This window comes from Podarcis melisellensis (assembly GCF_964234715.1).
Source record: "Podarcis melisellensis genome assembly, chromosome: 1".
In the NCBI taxonomy this organism is placed as follows: domain Eukaryota; kingdom Metazoa; phylum Chordata; class Lepidosauria; order Squamata; family Lacertidae; genus Podarcis; species Podarcis melisellensis.
The window spans coordinates 99,124,345-99,139,344 of record NC_138528.1 but is presented as its reverse complement, the minus strand read 5'-3'; the positions used below and the strand labels follow the sequence as shown (position 1 = coordinate 99,139,344).

Below are 15,000 nucleotides of genomic sequence, written 5' to 3'. Positions count from 1 at the left end.
GCTTCCGGGTCATGTGGCCAGCATGACTAAGCTGCTTCTGGAGAACCAGAGCAGCACACGGAAACGCCGTTTACCTTTCCCCCGGAGTGGTACCTTTTTATCTACTTGCACTTTGAGGTGCTTTCGAACTGCTAGGTTGGCAGGAGCAGGGACCGAGCAACGGGAGCTCACCCCTTCACGGGGACTCGAACCGCCAACCTTCTGATCGGCAAGTCCTAGGCTCTGTGGTTTAAGCCACAGCACCACCCACGTCCCTACTACCTGAAATACGAACACATTAATTATCGAAAGAGCTTGTGTGGATTTGAGTCCATCAGATGTAGTCAGTGTCCCCCCCCCCCCGAACTTCTCTAAATACACGTGTCTGGACGAAATTGTGAACAGTGAGGGCAGAGGAAGATGAAATGCAGGGAGAACAAACAGTGACACACCATTAACAGGGACCAACGCGAACTTCTGACACTGGCAAACTACTAAAAAAGTTTTTTTAAAAAGTTATCCTGATTCAAGACAAAGGTGACAGAATTGAACTTACTTATTTCTCCTCTGAGAAATGGTTGTAAACTATTGCATTTCAGACCTATGTGCGCTGGACTGTGCTTATAATATGGTAATGTAACTTACACTACTGTTTGGTGGAAAGCTGTTCCTGATTAGGCAGAGGTCAGCTGGGGGTAGAACAGGTGGGGACGAACACAGTCATTCACTTTGCCTGACATGCCACAGTCTTTCATGCTTTGCCAAAATATGTGAAAATAATTCAAGTTACTGCAGTCAATTATTTGAGTCATATTATTAATCTACTAAGCTCCCTTTCATGTTGGCCTTAAAAGACCAGCTAGATGTTGTTATGAGTGTAAAAATGGGGTTCTCAACCCCATCTTTTGCTTATAAGGGAACATGTGTTGTGTTTACAGGGAAGAGTCAGGTGGGAATGGGTGCTTAACCTTTTCTTGCCTGTTTCTTCTTTCTGGAAATACTGCTCTTTGGTCAAGGATAGGGAACTTACGGCTCTCCAGGTGCCATTGGACTACAATTACCATTAACTCCGCTAGCATGGTTAGGCATGATGGGAGTTGTAGTCCAACAATATCTGTGGCGTCACAGGTTCTGTATCCCTGCCTTATGTCATTTTAGATGTTTTCTTTTACCGGGGAGTAGGGGATGTAAAAACCAGAAACCAAAGGCCTCAGTTGGCAGCTTTAGGGAAGAAGACTCTGAAGCAGTCTTAATGGTTTTCCATTTATTCTCCCTTTTATTGCCCACCCACTTCCCCACGCTGGAATCCTCCCATTGCCTTGGCAGGCATGGGGCTTGGCCTACAGTTCCATTAGTGACACCACAGACAGAAGAATACAGGTGGCAACTATCTTGTGCATGTTCAATTGGTGTGTGACCAATTTTGGCCCTGGAAGGGGCTGAGGAGGGGGTGCTTAAAACAAGCGTTTTGGCTTGCCAATGAGAATGACCTTACCTCTCCACCCTCCACATGCTGTTTTGGGGGTTATCCTGTCCCTCTGGAGCAGATTTGGGGAGGGTGGTGGGGAGACGCGGCGTGGTGGGGAAGCCTTTTTGTGCTTGCGGGAATCCTTGTGCAGACTTCCACTAGTGCAACAAGTTAGTTCATTATGGCCCACAAATCTTCTCACACACTGACAATATTCTGCTCATATACAAGGTTGGAATTACATGTGTTTCTCAGGTATACATCCACTAACATATACATCTATAATTAGGTGTATGCGTCTCAGTAGGTATGGGTCTCAGAAACACTGACAGTCCATTGCTGTGCATGTTTACTTGGAAAGTAAGTCCCTGCAAGTTCAATGGGGCCTCCTTCCTGGTACATAACACCACTACACAGGTTCTCATTCAAATGTGCATATTTCATATTGCATTCTTTCACTTGAGGGGAGAATAATTTCAGTTATCCTGATCGCAGTAGAAAGCAGTTTTCTTTTTCAGTGTCTTTTCTCATTAATGTAGATATGTTTCTAAGATGAGAAATGATGTTTCTTCTAATTATGGTTACATATAGTTAATTTCCTTTTTAAGAGCTCGGTGTGAAAGGCATTTTCTTTTATAAAGCACACACAAAAAAGTGATACAGCTGATGTTCCTGTTGCCTTAGCAACAGATTTATTTATTAGGGTCTGAAATGACATGAGTTAATATACCACATACCTGCTGATCGGCATACTCTCCTATTTCAGCTCCAGTTGACAATTAAGTCCTGGACAGCTACAGCCAGGGGTTAATGTTACTCATTAGGAGAACTAGGTCATTACTGGGAAATCAAGGCGCTTACAGCAGCATGGATAAAATACAAAATTCAACACCTCGACGAGTGAAGGGTTTTTATGTTAATTAACCTTATTTTCCCTGCATATAAAAAATATTTCATGTATGCATATGACAGAGGATCAATTAATTGAAAAGTAAGCTTTTGCTGACTCCCCACCCCCTCCTCTCCTCTTAGTTGTCTTCATTTCCTTTGGAAGGGTTTCATTATTTTAGGGAAAATTCTTATGTCTATATGATGAGTAAAAAGGGTATTAAAATTAAGAAGGGAATCATCATGGAAATCAGCTTTACCACAAGGGAATGGGCAAATAAAAGCCTTGGAAATGAAAATAAATAAGCTTTGCTAATACCTCACCTAAGGAGCAGAATATAAGCCCATCAGAGCTTGGAGATATTCAGAGGTACCACTTTGATTCTCTCTATTAAGCAGTTAGTTATCTGACCTTCAGAAACTGAAATTTTTGAAGAACTAAATTCATGTTGGTGATGGTAAATATCTTGTTTACAGAAAGCTATCTAGTAGGTTTAGCAACACAATGGATTTTTTTGTTGCTGCTGCTATTTGGGATGCGGATTTTGGTTTCTGGAAATATTAGATATATTTGCCACAAGTTTTATTGAGATCACTGAGCAGGCGTTTTAACTTTTATAAGTCGCAAATGATTTAGTGAAGCTCTCCTTTTATTTACTGTGTTTTCAGCATTTTTCTGTTCTGACACAGAAGAATTTAAGAGGCTCAAAAAGAATTATATTCTCATATTCTTTATATTATACCATTGTCTCCTCAAAAACTTTTGGTTTCCCCCCATCGTATATCTTCTTAAGACCAACAGTCTTAGGTATTCAGAAACTAAGATATGCCTCCCTCATTCGTTCTTAAAAGTTGAAACTGATTGCATGCATATGACTTGGTAGAGCACTCTTTCTCCATAGATTTCTTCAGGATTTGTGTAACTTAACTAAGCAGAGAGGGGAGACTGGATTGGGGATATAGAATTTATGTGTACAGGCCTTCCAGTCCCTGGACTTCCCTGGCACATTGCTCTGCCTATTTATGCCCACCAAGAGGCTCTGGAGAAATAGGGCACTCTTGATCTATGCGTGGACAAGGATTGTTTCCTAAGAAAATAAGAAGTTTCCTCTTATTGCAGCCATATCTGTTTGGAATATCACAAATTGACCCTGTGGAGATTTATTTGCTTTAGTCAATATATCCTTTCCTTTTTATGTTTTACAATTTCGTAGAGTTGCAAGGGACCTTAAGGGTTCATCTTCTCCAATCCCCTGCAATGGAGGAATCTCAGCTAAAGGATACGTGACAGATGGCCATCCAACCTCTGCTTAAAAACATCCAATAAAAAGAGTTCACCACCTGCTGAGGGCGTCCGTTCCACTGTCAAACAGCTTTTACTGTCAGAAAGTTCTTCTTGATGTTTACACAGAATCTCATTTCTTGTAACTTGAAGCCATTGGTTCAGGTCCTACCCTCTGGAGCAGGAGAAAACGAGCTTGCTCCATTTTAAGATCTTTAGATACAGCCCTTTAGATATTTGAAGATGGCTGTCATATTTCCTTGTTGTCTCCTCTTTACCAGGCTAAACATACCCAACTCTTTCAGCCGTTCCTCATAAGGCTTGATTTCCAGACCCTTGATCATCTTGGTCACCCTCCTCTGCATCCTTATTAAATTGTGCCACACAGAACTGGATGCAGTACTCCAGGTGTGGTCTGACCAAGATGGAATAGAGCGGTACTATTACTTCCCTTGATCTGGACACTATACTTCTGTTGATACTGCCTAGAATAGCATAGTTTTTTTGTTGCTTCCCCATTCTCCTCTTCAGAGTGTCAGACTATGTGAGTCTTTGCAAGATCTACTCTCAAGAAACTGAAAAAGCCTAGCATAAACTTCAATATGCATATCTACCTCAAGAAACCTGGTCAGCTTGCTACAATGACTATCAATTGGAAAGGTTTTCTAGTGCATATGAAGGCCTCTTTTTCTTTACAGGGACCCCAGTGTCTGTGTCACCCTTTGCTTCCCCTTCCTCTGTCTTCTCTGTCCCCAGCTGTGGGACTGTTTCTGAAGCTACAATGTGAGCTTATATACTGAAACGGAGCATGGTTAGCTTGTTCCTGAAGCCAGGTCAGGTCTCATTCTTTTGACAACTTGCCCTTCTTGGATACACATCTTTACCATATAGGACAACTGCATATTCCTGTACTGCAGGGGGTTGGACAAGATGACCCTCAGGGTAACTTCCAACTCTACAATTTTATGATTCTATTTATATTTGTTTTTTCTGAAAATTCCTGTGGTGTAAGCTAGCCACAAATCAAGAATGACCTTCTTTGAACCTCAGGAAGTACTGGTTTACTCTTCCATGTGGTCTTGGCAAGTAGTATGCAGATGTTTCCTACAATTGTAGATATATGTGCATTGCCTAGAACCCTTCGATAATACATTGCTCTCATACTCTTGCCCTCTCACCTCCATCTTATTTGTTGCTTCCATCTCTTTTCTTTACACCATGTGACTCCCATTATAATTATTACAGAGGTAACCAATGAAGTGCTCTCCAGAGTTCTTCAGGTTACAGTTCCTTTTAACCTTTACCATTGACCATGCATGCTGGGAACAATGGGAATTGGATTCCAGAATCATCTGAGGGGGCACCACGTTGGGTGTCTCTGGGTTATTACTTACATCTGGAGTATTAGGCAACTACTATACAAAATGGAATCCAAGTTTGTGTCAGCGCACCTCCACAAAAGAATCCTGTTTACAGCTGTCATCCTATTGCCTCAGACAGAAAGATGTGCACAACATAAGCACATTGCAGCCAGTGGAAAATATATAAGTATAACACAAATGCTTTGTAATCTCTACTAGCTTCTAGTCCATTTCTAGGTCCAATTCGAAGTGCTGGTATGGACCCTGGAGGCCACTAATGGCTTGGGCCAAGACATGTATCTACCCCAACTTTGAGATCTTATTTAGAGGTCCTTCTCTGGATGCCACTATCCAGAGTGGCTGCTAATGAAAGGACCTTTCCAGTGATAGTACCCCACTGTGCCCTCCTTGGGGTAACTTGCCTGACACCCAGGTTATTGTCTTATTGGCAGCTGACAAACATATTTTATTTTCTTAGGCCTTTTAATGTTTTATCATTATGAGTTAATCCTTTGTTCCTTGAGTTTTAAGTTTCATTGAGCACTTCTACTAGCACAGTGCAGAGCAGCTGATTTGTGCCTTTCAATATCACTACCACTGTTATATACCACGGCCAATATCTTCCCACTGTAGCTTCATTTACCTTTGTAAAGCTTCTCCCAGTATGTGAGTTGCAGGGAATTGCAGAACACTGGATTCCACACCTTGCACAAATGTGTAGCCACTGCTGGATACAACATGCTTGATATCTCAAGAGAAGGAGGTTGTTGTTGTCAAGAGATGTCCATGAAAACAGACAACCAGAAGATGGGTAGATCAAGGGACTCCCAAGTGGTATAGAAGTTTTGAGCAGCTTAGGAGAAAGGCTTAAAAGTCTACATGTGTGTCAGGAATCCTGCTTAAAAGCCTGATAAGCTTAGGGACAGTTGTATGTTAGGGCTAGAGGATTGTGTTCATCCAATTTTGGTTCGTTTTTGCTACAAAGGTACTGGAGAGGGGTATACTAAGTTGTGTCTTAGTCTCCCTTCTCCAGGCAGGTGTTTGGGCGGTGGCTGTCACAGTATCTTAAATGCTATGTTAGCCTTTGCTAACATCTCTCCTCCTTTATTTCACATACACTCTGTGTGATCACAGCAGAGGATGTGGTTCTAATGCTCCTTGTAGATTTTAATGCTGAGAATGTTGTTAAACTCAGGAATATTCATGGGGAGAAATTTTCCTAATATACTGGAATTATTGAATGGAACAAAACAGGTATCCTTTCAACTAGCCAACTCCAACTGATTTAAACTGCGAAGAACTAGAGAGCTGACAGCAATGTAATAATTTTTAAAGGAAAAGGAATGTTGTGAATACACCAGCATAGAAAAAAGAGCTTTATATACCGATAACTGCATGTTTATACCTTAACTTCAGCTGGAAATATTAGCTTGAAATTATGCAGAATTGAATTAACTGGCCTTAGTAATTGATTTCGCTTAGTGTTGGTGTGTTCTTGGATACCACCACACATGCCATGTCCCTTTTCGTTCTTAATAGATTTTCTTGGCAGATAATGGCTTCTTCTCTTGTGCTGTTCACATTAGCATTCTCACCAGAAAATATTAGAATTTGATCCTTCCTTCATGTACCTGTTTAAAAAAATGAAAACCCGCCTCGTGCCCAACACACACAGAGAGAGGCTCTTATGTGCTTTTAAGAAAGAGATCTTTATTCAGGCAACTAACGGTACAGCAGCAGACACAGAGTTCTGGAGTCCAGAAATCAGGCAAGATTTTCAGAACTAGACAGAAGCAATGTAAACGTCCCAGCAGTTTCCGTGCCTCATCTGCCAAGCTTTTAAATGACGTTCTCGCTTGCATGACTTACTCACTTTGCAGGAATGTTGGGATTGCAAGTGTGCGCTTTTGGGGGGGTGGGTGATTCTGCTCTCATCTGTGAAAGCATCACCTGGTTCTGGCAACAATGCTGCACCCTCCTGTTCAGGCTGTTGATCAGTACCTGCCACCTACTGAGTTCCTCCCCTCTTGGCGCCCAAAGCCCTTCTCAGCCGCCACATAGGCACTCTACTCCACTAGTAGGTCAGGAAAAGGAGCTGACATCCCTGCTGAAGCGACTGAAGTCAGGGTACAGCAAGGAGAGCCATAAAATGCCTGGGCACATGGGAATATTGTCTCGTAGTGTCAAAAGGCTTTTGACACTGGTGTCATCGATGCCTTTTTGTGGAGTTAGGGCATAGCAATACAAAAGGCTCCCTCCATTGGTTGCCTCAGTGTAATAAAGAGGGCACTTGGAGCAGGGAATCCACAGATAGGGCTTTTACATACAAATGCATGTAAATATACATATACAGGTGCACACTGCCCATAAGAGCTGTACCGTCATTTGTTTTTAAAATAAGAATGAATTATTTTGGTTGATGATTGACCATGGCAGCTACAGTCCTTTAATCCACGTTGATTGGCTGTGCCATGTCAGTAACTGGATACTTGGCCATGTCAGCTACTCTGTACAGGAGATCATCAATGATTTTCACAAATTATATAATAAACACTGTTACTCAACTTTAGAGTAAGAAGCAGGATTTGCTTCTCGAGCTGCAGGTATGTTTGAATACTGTTTACCTTATTAGCCAAAGACCAATATGCCTCTACCTGAAAGGGAGGTTTTCTTGTTTTATTTACTGATACTGCAAAAGGTGCATTGGTTAGGCGCTACATATTTGAAAAACAGTATTAAGCCTGCCTCTGCCACCTCCCCATTTTGAATTTTCTGTACCAGTGAAATACTAGAAAGCTCCTTTGTTAAATGTTTTAAGAAGATTAAGATTGACCTTTTTAATATTGCTTTTAGCTCAGCTTATTTATAACCCTTTCAACATACACAATACCTTTAGAGATTTGCACGCGTGTCAGTTATGTATGAAATTATATTGTATCATGATGTACCCTAAGAGACTTCATTTAGTGAAAAGTGAGGGTGGGGAAATGCTCTCCCCCCTCTGATTACAAAGGCTACAGTCCGACGTGCACTTAGAAGCAAATCCCTGAAATGCATGGGTCTTACTTTCTAATAAATATGGTTAGGATTGGGCTGTAAATTTCTCAACTGCATCTATATTCGAATTCGTACAAATTTGTCTTCCGAGAGAGAACAAGTGGAGAGTTTGTGGTGGAGGAATGATTACTTTCTGAGCCCTGCTAGACTTGCAGTGGCCCAGGCAGAATGTGAGGGGTGGCTTTTTATCTCTGTCCCCTTCTTTCCATCAGGTTTGTTTTCCCTGCCTGTTCCCCAGCAATTGGTTCCACTGAGACAAAAAAGAACTTCTCTGGTTTCCAAGGCCAGCATAATTTTTCTCCCCTGGAGGCATGTCTTAAGACTAAGAGGACCTTGAATATGGTGTATCTAAAGTTCCCCCTGCCCTTATAGTCTGGATTGCCCCACTTTGGCTCCCACCACTCTCAGAACAGAGAGAGCAGGTTTGCAACAGCAGCTGGGTTTTATGCAGCCACATTGGGGCTCATTGTGAATCCCCCTCTCTGGCCACAAAAAGGGAGATCTGCAATGTCTCGCGGCCACCAAGCCACTCTCCAGAGGAGGATAGCATTGCTTCATAAAGGATCAATCAATCAGTTGTCCAGGGAAGCATCCCTCCTGGTTTCTGAACAATGCAGCAACTCTTCCTGAACTTGCAAGGAGATATATAGGACACAGTGTAGTGGCCTTGGTGCATTTCTCATCCTGTTCCGAGTACTCCTTTTATGTTTTTGAAATTGCCTTCACATTTCCTTGGTGTCAAGTTATCTTGGTTTTTCACCAACCGGACATGCAGAACTGCTTGTTTTGCAGGGTCCTTGTAGTCAGAAGGAATGGGCTCCTATTCTAAGATGTGATTCATTATAGTTAAGGCAGTCCTGGCAGAGTCTCCTTCATTTCTTCTTCTTAGTATCCTCCGAGGAAAGAAACAACATGGCTTTTCTAGGTAGACTTACCTATTTCTGAGCTTGCACAACTTGCCCTAATTGTACAACACGCTACATAGATCTACTTTGTTATACTTTAATCACCACTGCTTCTTTTTGTACCTTTTTTGAAATGTGTTCTTTTTCCTCCCTCACCAAAAATAAAATAAAACCAGATGGAAGAAAGTTTGTTACGTGTTTGTCTCTGTGGTGTCATAGAACTGTGTGCACTTTTATAGTATAGGTACAATTTTTTAAAATCGGCTTTCCCCCTTCCATCCTCTTCTGGCTTTTTGTAAAATATCTGAAACCTGACTACATTTTTCGTCCCTTTTTCTGCAATAGCTTTCACTTCGTCACCTTGCTTCATAAAATAAGTGCCCCCAAACCAAAGCCACTGCTCCTTTTTGAGATATTTCCAAATCAAAGTCCTGAACCATATATGTTTTTTATCACCTTATGATGATGATAAAGTCTTACCTTGGATTTCAAACAGCTTAGTTCTCGAACGTTTTGGCTCTCAAATGCCGCAAACCCGGAAGTGACTGTTCCAGTTTGTGAACTATTTTTGGAAGCCGAATGTCCCGATGGGGCTTCCGCATCTTCCTACTGGCTGCAGGAGCTTCCTCCAGCCAATCAGAAGCTGTGCTTTGGTTTCTGAATTTTTGGGAAGTCGAACGAACTTATGGAACAGATTCCGTTCAACTTCCAAGGTACAACTGTACTTGACATTTCTATATCACTTTGACCAAAGTACTTCAAATATGTCACCCCAGGAATCCTTCCAATTCCCCGTTAATGCAGTCATTATTATTGGCTCAGTATTGGCCCTGAGCAGGGATGGAAAACCTGTGGCTTTCCCGATGTTGGACACCGGTTGCTGACTGCCCTATCGCCAGTGGTCAGAGAAGATGATAGTTGCCATCCAATAACATCTGGAGGGCCACAGGTTCCTCATCCCTTGTTTGGAGGTTGCTTGTCAAGTGTGACTGTGGTGTGTTTTGTGCTGGAGGCATCTTGCCTCGCACCCCATGCTCTTAATCACTACTCTGCAAAACTCCCCAAAAGCTCTCAGTGCCTGAAGCGTACTGTATTTGGCTTCCCATAATTTTACGTTTGGGAACAGCCTCTATAAATACAAATATATTGTTGTGATTCTAGTCTTTTCTCTTGGCAGTGTAAAAAGTTGTTGAATTATCCGTACTTGTGTCTGCTTTTTTTAAAAGTAGCAATCCTACTGAATCTTCAGGGTGTACAGTTGCAGAGCATATTACAAGGCATTCCTTTTTATTACTGGAAACACACACAAGCTGGAAGATGTACAACTTGTTAATGCTAATTCTGTACATATTTTTTTTTATAGCAATCCCATTCTTTAGACCTTACAGCTTCTGATTTGAAATCCGGGGAAAGTAATGTTTAATTAGGAGATCTTTGTTTGACATCAGATAACCGAAAATATTGACTGACTTGGAAATTAACACATGCAGAGATACAGATGCCATTTAGCATGAGATTTCTCAAGTGATATAATTATTAATACTTCTGATAGTTATTATGAGATAAACCGGCATATTCATTTTTCATAATTAGCCTATGGGGGCAATGCACCACTTCTACCACTAGACTGTCATGTTGCCTATAACTTGAGAATAAATATGGTAGAAGTTTCTAAACAAAAGGAAAAAAATGCTTGAAGGGCATCTGGTTTACTTCTGGGCGAAGAACAGTGATTTAAAACAGAGCAGTTAGATCAAAAGGCAAAATATACCTTCAAACGGGTAATCGCTCATTGTACTATTAATGTAAGTAGCCAGATTGTAGGAAATGATGTTCATTTTCAACATGTTTAGGTTTTGTCTAGATGGCACCTTCCCACATAGTTGATTTATGGTTTAGTGCTAAACCAGAAATGGAGGTGGGGTGGGGGCTGGTGGGGGCTGAGTGAGACGAAGGGAGTGTTGCAGAAAAAAGGTACCAATGTAAACTTAAATTCCTTGTGATATTATCATTTGAACTATACCACCCGGTCTTTCTTTCCCAGTCTCTCTTCTGCCATTTGAGCTATCAGGAATCAGTCACATTTGGTACGTGCACACAATTGTAAGCAATTTATTTCTATTATAATAGAGGAATATTGGCTTTCTAAGGCCCAGTCTTAATTACTAATCCACCTTAAAAATGCTTGTGTTGGAATGTGTAAAAAGGTATACTACCAGAAAAATCACAAAGCATCAGTCTGCTGGAGTTAAAGAGCTGTGCAGCCTGATCCTTTGCACACTTGCTTGGAAACAAATCCCACCAAGTTGGGATGGGACTTAGTTGATATAATAGAACTGTAGCCATTGTAGAGAGATAACATAGCTGCAAATGCTTAGGGCGAGCTTTAGTAAAGTACTAAAGCTCAGTCCTATGCATTGACAGCCATGTTATCCCTCTACAATGGCCATATAATATAAGGCTATTTTGCAGTTTTTGCAGTTTGTTTTCACTGGTCAAACAATATAATAAGCAACCTATTTTCTGTATCAAAGCTTGTCCTTACTTCCTGGTCATTTTAAAAGTGAGTTTCCTGAAGATGCAAACAGGTGCAAATCTGTTGCAGCATGAGTTTACGCTAAAACCATGTCCTGGTCTAGGGCAGAAGTATTTTCAGAGCCAATTCATAACTTGTTTCTTCGCAATGATTCTGCAGTTGAACCGCATACAAGCTAAGCATGGCATAGCTCCAGCATATAAAGGTGGCAGCGCTATCATTGACTGCTCTATGTGCCAGCAGTCTCATGGGCAAACAGTAGGGTGAAGCCTAGTGTAAATTTGTTCCACTGTCCATGAAAGCTCTTGCTTTTGGTCATCTTCAAAAATCACTTACCTGCTGAAATTTCTGCAAAGGCTTTCCTCTGATATGAGTTGCCATTGCATTATACTGTGAGCTGGTTTGGAGGAAAGTTTGACAAATGTTTTGTTTTTTCAGCTAAAATATCCCAAAGGGAGTTTCTCTCCATAACATGTTATGGGGGGGTGCTTATAAACAACTTTACTTGGAAGTATGTCTCACAAATTTCAGAGAAGCTTTCTTCCAAGAAAGGATGATAAAAATTGCAGCCCGAAAGCATCTTGAAGTCTGGCATTCTGCAATAGACTATGAATGCAGTGCAAATGTTGTTCTGATAAAATGCAATGTTCTCTATAAATAAACAATCCCAAAGTCAAGGTGCACTTTGTTTTACTTCAAGGGAACACGATAAGGATCCTGAAAGTTTCTTTCAAGTGCTGCTGAAAATGAAAGAGATTGGCCTCAGTTTTCATGTTTCTGTCCTTGGAGAGACCTTCACCGATGTTCCAGGTATTTATTTACTTTTCAATCTCTACATTTATAGATATCACAACAGGCAGTTCTGTAATTTTCTTTCCTGAAAATGAGCAGTTGGGTAAAAGTGAGAACTTGCAGCACAGTGGTAAATTAAATATGTATGTATAGAAAAGTTAGCAGCAATTCTTTTTTGGTGCTAGCAACTGCATCCTCTATGCAGCTTTAACTGTGAGGAAATGCCAGTGAATTCAATAGGACTTACCGAATTTTTCTGTGTATAGCACGACCCCGTATAAAAGAAGACCTCTATTTTTGGAAGCCCTCAACAGTTGTTGAACTTCTTTTAAAAAAAAACATGTTGTGTATCTGTTTTTAGGTACTACATTTATACCTTGGAAGTTGAATGGAATCTGTTCCGGAAGTTCATTCGACTTCCAAAACATTTGAAAACCAAATCACAGCTTCTGATTGGCTTCAGGAAGCTTCTGCAGCCAATTGGAAGCCATATTGGACTTTCGACTTCCAAAAATAGTTTGCCAACCAGAACAGTCACTTCCGGGTTTTCAGAAGCCAAAACATTCAGGAACTAAGCTGTTCGAAAACCATGGTACGAGTGTAGTTTCTCCAAAATTGGTGAGTCACGTAGAAAACTCTAGGTGTAGAGGAGCTATATAAATAAATAACAGAACAATCCAATCCCCTTATTTCCTTATGCCGGACAGAGGTTGTACAGGGTGGATGTATCTGTCCTCTGGCTTCCACTGGTTTGGGAGCTCCATAGATAAGAAGTGCCCCAGTGCACCCACCCAGATGATAGAAAGGTGGTGGTAGCTAGTGGAAACCTCCAAAATGGGGCATTTTGGGGGGTGGGGTAGATCTCTACAGGATCCAATGGATCCTAAGTCATCCCTGCCACCATCACATGGTGACAACAGGCCTTTTCACTGCACCAGCCTGAAAACTGGCACAGCAAGGGGCATTTTTAACCTGGCCCTCAGCTTTTTATCCTGTCTGGTGCAAGCAGTGAGACTGTGCATGTGGGCTCCATCAAGCCCTGCCACTGCTTTCCACAGGTTAGGATAAGTAAATAAAATGTGAAAGACTCGGGCCCCAGTTCACATAAATTTTAAAGAGCCGAGTGGCTAAGCCCATACACCTGTGCTGTTCAGCTGAGAACCTTATTGCATGAATTTTGTTCTCGGGTGATCATACAAGTACAAAAAAGTATTGTATGAAGTGATCCTACATAGCCTAGGGATCTCAGAGCATCCATTTGAATTCTGCCATATGTAGATATCACTGTAACCAGTTTTTCTCTTTAACAAGACCACAATTAGCAGAGTTGTTAAAGCACCGGTGGTCTGTTGCCCGTAGCTGGTCAGAATGGTGGGAGACTTTCTTGGCTTTGTGGCAAAACAAACAAACAACCTAGGTTCAAGTATTATAAATACATGAGATAGTAAAGCTCTGATTCAACAAGTAAAAGATTACTGCTTTCTTGAAAATCTATCCCAACTTTTAAACCGCAAGTAAGAGCCTGTTATATTTACAATATCATTAAATTAGTCCAGTTTAATGTTCTAACCATTTGTTTATTGCAGCAAGGGACTTGTAACATATTAATCTGCTTAGTGAAAAATGCATCTGTGTAGCCACAGAGTTCTCTAGGTGCTCATAAGTGAGAATACTATGCCTAGTTTTGATTAGAAGATTCCTATAGATTTCAGAAGACGCCAATGCCTCAATCTGGCCCATAGTCACACATTGGTATACATGTTTAGTTGTGCCAGAATGTGGACTGAGGATGTATGAGGATGCATGGCTAAAAACACAGCATGTTGAAGCAATGCAGTGAGGATGGACAGCAGTTGTATCCTAATTCACATCTGGCTTATCCTCCAGCTCCAAATCCAATGAAGACATCTGCCTCCATGTGCAGATCTACTTTGTTATCAGAGTGCATGCTGGTCCATAAAGCACAGATATAGACAAGGTAGAGAGGTAGGTCAGCAACAGCGCCTATGCATCGTATGCAGGAAGGTGTCATGTTCCATCTCTGGCATCTCCAGGTAGGGCTGAGAAAGATTCCTGTCTGAAACCCTGGTCAGTGGAGACAGCCAGACTTCGTAAAAGCTAAAAGGCCATTTCCAATGTGCACATCCTGCCATTTTCCTTTATAGCAGGTGCTACAGATAGGTACATTCCACCAGCATTTTCTGCATGGCTTTCCATCTCCCATTTCCTGTTCAGCTCTGTTTCAAAGTGTAGTGGATTCTTTGGACCTCGCCACTGTGATAAATTATCGCCCAGCCAGTACAGAATACTGAGCAAGATGGACCAGTGATTTGACTCCATTACAAGACAACTCTTGGGTCCCTTACTGCAGAGGTTGGGGATTGATGCAGAGAACCAAAGTGTTCCTAGCTGCTGCTTCAATGCTTGCCACATTGTGCCTATAATGCTGAGTGTGTGATTTGGGAGGGTCATTTATAGAATGAGGACCAACATTAAACCCTTTCCAGGTGCTCAAAAGTTTGGGAAAGAAGATGTATGGGAATGCAACCCTTAACTGTATGGCTGAAAATTACAGATATGTACAGTTTCCAACATGGCAACCTGTTTACCCTGCACATTTACAGAGGTACCTGCAGCCATCATGGGACTCTGTACGCAGAGTGTGAGAAATGTATCTACAAATGGGAATACTTGTGGTGTTTTCACCTCTTTGAACCTCCGTGCAATAGTAA

At 41.5% G+C, this 15,000-nt stretch overlaps 1 protein-coding gene across 8 annotated transcripts in view; it reads left to right on the top strand.

The window, feature by feature from the left end:
- GTDC1 (glycosyltransferase like domain containing 1) overlaps positions 1-15,000 on the top strand; it is a 215,496-nt gene that overhangs the window by 156,923 nt on the left and 43,573 nt on the right. For all 8 annotated transcript variants that reach the window (XR_014172699.1, XM_081929614.1, XM_081929616.1 and 5 more), the window contains one exon: positions 12,177-12,286. Coding sequence is in view for 7 of the 8 variants with exons in the window: in XM_081929614.1 (XP_081785740.1) it covers positions 12,177-12,286 (110 nt within the window). In the remaining variant the exon portion in view is untranslated. The remainder of the gene's footprint in view (positions 1-12,176; positions 12,287-15,000) is intronic.